The 5,741-nt window shown below is 38.8% G+C and overlaps 1 protein-coding gene across 5 annotated transcripts; it reads right to left on the bottom strand.

The window, feature by feature from the left end:
- LOC134014008 (uncharacterized) lies at positions 1–5,741 on the bottom strand. Of its 5 annotated transcripts, none has more exons than XM_062453821.1 (11): positions 5,650–5,741; positions 5,268–5,358; positions 4,718–4,752; positions 4,420–4,513; positions 4,137–4,291; positions 3,815–3,951; positions 3,307–3,400; positions 2,843–3,172; positions 2,585–2,753; positions 1,790–1,914; positions 1–1,499 (listed from the first exon to the last, which is right to left on the bottom strand). In XM_062453821.1, exons 3-11 carry the CDS (start codon positions 4,742–4,744, stop codon positions 1,176–1,178), a joined length of 1,455 nt encoding a protein of 484 aa, XP_062309805.1. In that variant the 5' UTR covers positions 4,745–4,752; positions 5,268–5,358; positions 5,650–5,741; the 3' UTR covers positions 1–1,175. The 5 variants fall into 5 exon arrangements, with proteins under 5 accessions (XP_062309805.1, XP_062309803.1, XP_062309804.1 ...); XM_062453819.1 differs by having other exon boundaries at positions 2–1,499; positions 4,420–4,560; positions 4,651–4,752; XM_062453820.1 differs by having other exon boundaries at positions 2–1,499; positions 4,137–4,306.

The following is a 5,741-nucleotide window of genomic DNA, read 5'->3' as shown; positions in this document are numbered from 1 at the left end:
GCCAAGTTGTCACCTGTAACCTGAAAAACTGAACCTTTCAAAGGTGTGGGTTGAAAGGGCACCTGCATTCCTTCAGCCTCTAACATCTTTAAATCATTGAGAAGTGGCTTTAGAATGGGATCAAACCCATATTTCTTTAAATCCTCTGAGTGAAAGAGGGCAACAAGATGTATGTTCATCAACACAGAATTAAGCTTCGGGGACAGATTTCTCAAAATAAAATAAATGCAGCCAAGTTTGTGAATTCCCTTTTTTGAGCCTAATGGATTAGCAGTTTCAAAATCATCGTAGTAGAGCTGTATCTGCAAAGCATGTTCTTGTTGTGAGAATAAAATGTGGTTCCTGAAGTAGGAGCCATCATTTACATCTCTGTAAAAACCCTCCTGGTGTGGTTTAGTTTTTTGGAAACTGTTACAAAGTTCACTGTTCCTAAACATAGATGACAGAGACCCCATGATTGGTACATACATGAACTTGTCGTTTACAGGAACTTGCCTGTATGTTCCTGTTGTTCTATCTCTGCGTGTATCAAAACGCACACCAAGAATATACTCCACTGGTTCCACTATTTTCCATTTTTCTTCTAAGTGCTTCTTTCGTTTAGATTCTGTGTTAAGAGATGAAAATGGATTTTCAAGTTGACCAAAACAGTCCTGAACTTTTTCTAATGTTTCTCCGGATGCTTCAGATGACAAACTTTCAACAACAGTTTCTTTTGCATGGGCATGGATGTCATCGACCAGTTCCTCCATTGAACCAACTAAACACTGCACCGTACTTTCAGGAACTCCTGAGGCTTGCAGTTGAGCAATAACAGAGCTGCACATGTCTAGTATTTTCGTGTTATCCATTGGAATGTGTGTGACAGTCGCAGGAGGATCTACATTAAGTTGTTGTGAAACAGAAGCTCCAACATTAGTTGCAGGACCAAACTCAACATCACTGACGGAATCTGAATCACCACCATCCTTATGTGCTCGAGATAAGTGCCGCTGGTAACCAAAGTATGTGCAAAAAACAAATGAACAACCAGCCTCTCCACAATGCAAACGCAAAGACCTTCCTGGGTACAATCCATGCTGAAACTTCAAATGTCGACATAACAATGAACCATTTCTGTGCTGTACCTTGCAAATGTAACATGTGAACATTTCAAGTCAGAAATTAGTTCCTCTTCAAAATGAACTGTGAAGAAATCTTGCTCGAATTTCCTTCACCCGAGGACTCTCCTTCACACTGCCAACGTCAATGCCATACACGGTTGTCTGGATGAAGGTGTAGAAGTTGCACAGCGCCTCATCGTAGGACACAGCAAAAGCAAAATGTGCCTTGAAGAGCTCGTCAAAGGCAGCAACTCCAGTCTGTGTCTTGGAGGGAATGGCCTTTTGGTCCAGGATGATGTAGAAATTCTGGATGCTGTTTTTTCGTTCTCCAACACACAGGAGAAAGGGCTGAGCAGGGCCAGTTTCCTTCAGGAAGGTCTCCATGCTTCTCCCCACCTAAGAGAGAGGGAGAGAATGAATTCCATGGAATAAAATGTCGGGATTTGGTGCGGAATGGCAGCACTGTTTCCTAGAATTAGGATACATTCTTCAAGCAAAATTATTAATTAATTATTATTAATTCATTTCATGAGCAATTAATTTCAAATTAGGACAAAGCTGAACTTGTTAGAAAGAAGAAATGTTTCAAAAGAAGAAATCTGCTACACCCCATGTCACAAAATGACTATCAGCCCTTGAGAACCCAATACTACTAAAATACTTTAAACACAATTCTGAGAACAGACCTTAAGGAACTTCACCAGGCGGACAGCAGCATCTGTTGCGCTGATCTTTGCAGACTTCTTGCCCTTGGATGTTGGCGGCAACAGGTGAAGCAACAAGCAGATGGCGGCAACCTCACAGTCCCATACTACAGAAAAAAAAAAACACCATTGCAGTTACCTGAATTACTTTACCAATGTCTTCTCAATGTTCACTTACAGAGACTCTGAATTGGCTCTAGATAGCTTTGTTGACTGTTAATGTTAAATGAAAGGAAACCAAAGGCTGCCTGAAAAAAATCAATTGTAAATCAGCAATCTTACAGAACAGCAGCTTGAATTTGTGACAATATTAATTTAAAGTCAGAACATTGAACGTTTTAGAATACTTTTTCTTTCAAAAATGAGTGCAGGAAATTCAATTTATTGTAATATACATTGGCTAAAAGCAATTGGGTTGAAATTAAGGCACTTGGGGTATTATCTTTACATTTTGGTATAGGTATATTTAAGCACTATATGTATTATAATAACTATCAATATGAGGACAACCTGGGCTACAAGTATTATTTGTGCTGCAGTGATGTAATTTTAATGTAAAAAATAGTGATTGCACAATAAAGACAAAAAAGAAAACAAACTGGATCACAGATATTTGTTGATATGACACAAACAGCCATGTTCAACAACCTTTTTTGTTGCCTTAAACACTTGAGTGAAAGCCAGCAGATAAAAAAAAAAAAAAAAATCAGGCTCTAAATTATATTTGATGCATGGAATACAGGCATGTGTAGTCTTAAGTCTCTTATTTACACTTACCACCATCATCAGATTCCTGTTGGGCAGACAAAAGGAGGTCATCCACGTGCACACTTTGAGGAAGATTTTTGCACTCCGCAATGATCCTCGGTTTGAAGAATGTTGGCCATTTAGCGAGGAATTTACCAGTCACTTCATCACCAAAGAGCATATTGAAGTCTTGGTCGATCTTAAACACAAAATATGACAGGAAAAAATACATTAGAGAGCAAACAAATAAAGACAGAACAAAGCTGTCAACAAGTCATAATTTCTTACCAAGCCTGGTGTGTCCAGGAATCTCGGAAAAAGGTCTAGGACAGTGGAAGCTGTTGCTGGGTCTTGAACAACCTTTTGTCTTTTCTGAAATGTTGCCCTCATTTTGTCTTGGACGAGGGTTGTGTCACTTGAGTGCCTCATCACTGATATAGCTTCATTGCATTCGTCACCTGACAACTGCCTCACAGGTGAATGCATGCTGCGATGAGTCTTAGGGCCATCCTGAAAGCTGGACCTGGATTTCTTGATCTCTTGAGCAGAGTTGCGCTGCACAGTCTTCAGCCTCCATGCCAGGTAACCAGAACCACTCTGGTGATCATAGAAATGCTCCTGTAGATTACATAGCAAAAAAATAATCCATTACCTGGTTTAGAACAAGGAATGATCCTGAACAGAGCTGTCATGCGTGTAATTCAATGCACTGAAACACTGCAGCATGGATGTATATTTATATCAATACTTACATAACCATTCTTTGAATCCGGGTCCTTCAAATTTGGGAACAAGGTTGTAATGCCAAGTGCATACGTACTGCGGATATTTACTGGAGGGATCCTCCTGCAAAAAGATAGATGAATTACTAAAGTGATACTTCACCCATAAATCAAGTGACTGAAAAAAGGTTTAATTGCAGGCTGTGATAGATTTTTTTTTTGTTTAAAAAAAAAAGGAGACTTTTCAGGTAATAGTTTATTTTGAAATATAAAAAAAACATTAAGGGAAAACAGTGTAAAACATGTAAGGGACATATTGAAACTATGGCTGCATATCTAAGACTTGGATTATGCAGCACAAAGGCTGAGAATTTGCTGTGTACATTTTGCTTTTGTTGTGCTGTTGTCAATATTATTCATTATTACTGTAATCATGATAGAACAATATATATTTGAATTGAACACAGAAATAATTGTTAAATATTATATTATGAACATTGGTCAAATCAATATGTGTTTATAAGTGTGCAATACTTACCCATGGCTCTCTACCATGTCAGCCACAAGCATGTTGATCATCCTTCTTCTTGTACCATCCGACAGACTCTTTGTTTTCTCGTATTCTTTGATTATTTGGTCACCGTCCGGCTTTGAATGCAGGGCTGCATTGACAATCTGAAACAACAATTGCCTAGCATTCAGACATTTAAAGTAGACGGCAAAAACATATTTGAATGGGGTTAGACCAATACATTTCCTCTCTGGAGTGTTGCCCCTTTCGCATGTTTTTTTTCTTCTTTTTTTAAACCAATAATAATTTATTATCTGCAGCTTGAGACCTTAGTTTAAAGATTACTTACATCGCGAGCACTGCTGCTGTCAGGGGGTCCTTCAATCAGCCGTTTTCTTCGAGCTTTGGTGGATTCTAGTATAATTGTTGAGTCTGAGCTTGGAGATGACCCATGGGATGCACGTGATGGTGACCAATCAGTTAAGGATGAGCCCTCTGAAGAATCTCCAAAACTGTTGTCTACACACACACACGCACACACACAAAATCATATTTTTTGTATAGAACTAACTTTAGATATAAATTATTACATTTAAAATAGTTAAGAGAAATACTAAGTTGCATTTTCTTACCATTGCAATCTTCAGTGAAGGCCTTGAAGGACACCTGAGATGACTTCAGAAGCTCATCAAAGATGTCAGAATCCACTTCAACTCCTGCAGAATCCTTGAGCATCAAAGCAGTAAAACCTGACAAATTGAATTTTGCCAGCACTAAAACAAAAGACAATTTGGATTATAGCATAACTTCCAAGTAAGTTACACAAAACAGAAGACATGGATAAAGTTTGACACTTTAGTTACCTCCTTGTAAAAATTCAGAGAAATTGAAGACCTCCTCCACCTTTGGTACCCTGACCCATTTGCTCACCCCCTTATATTCGACAGGAACCAGCATGTCTTCACCTTCAAAGGAAAGAATGGCATTTATATATAAATAAATAAAACACATTCTAAAAGGTATAAAACAACATGCACATGATTAAACAAGACAACATAGTTGGTTTTAAAAGGGGGGACTGAGGTTAAGAATGAAGAACATGATTATTCCTCCTCTCCTCTTATGTCCTCCTGTGCTGCTGATGTGAGCCTGTCTGTGCTGCTGCTAAAGGGAGGGGGGCTGATATCAGATCAACAGCGCTATACAGGCAAACTAAGCTAAACAGAAGGGACATATAGACAGCTTTCTGTTAAGCTTGTTTGTAAGAGTTAGCTAACAAGCTGTTAGCTGCTGCTGAGATAGCGAGCTACAGAGCATATTAAAAAATATCTGTGCTCGCAAGGGTTTTATTCCGGCATTGAGATAACTACCGGAGTTTGTTGCGGCTATGACTAAACATAAATATATCTACATTTACTACTCCCTCAACAAGATACTAGGCATTATTAACTTCTCCTTATGAATGATAGCGAAAACTCACCTCTCTCCTCTCCTTCCTCGACTGTTCCCGCCCTGTCCAGCTCTCCTCAGTTTACTCGTCAGCAAAGTGAAACTTATCTTTTCGATGTTTGCTAGTAAAAAGAAATACAAGCACATTAATAAAAAATAGTCGCAGATATTACTGATATTATACTATCTCGACAGCCGTTGTCTAAAATTAGCTACCATCTTTACCAAGTGTAAGCTAGCAATTGCCAGTTCGACAAAAATCTATTTAGAATGGGATTAGAAAGTAACAGACAGCATACATCCATACAAAAGCAAAGTAACTACGATTTTTCGAATTATTTAAGCCTTTATCAACTGCACAACATTAACATTAACCGAGTTTGACTTACCGCAGCGGTTAGAAAGATGGCTACCGAAAGTTCTGGATCAGCTCTGGATGGCGCTTCTTTGCCGGAAATGCGAGGGTGTGGTCAATTTAACACTCACGGTGTAGAATCCCCCCCCA

This window comes from Osmerus eperlanus, chromosome 27, assembly GCF_963692335.1.
Source record: "Osmerus eperlanus chromosome 27, fOsmEpe2.1, whole genome shotgun sequence".
Taxonomy (NCBI): Eukaryota; Metazoa; Chordata; class Actinopteri; order Osmeriformes; family Osmeridae; genus Osmerus; species Osmerus eperlanus.
Note: the sequence above shows the minus strand (reverse complement) of the source record. Positions and strands in the feature narration are given on the sequence as shown.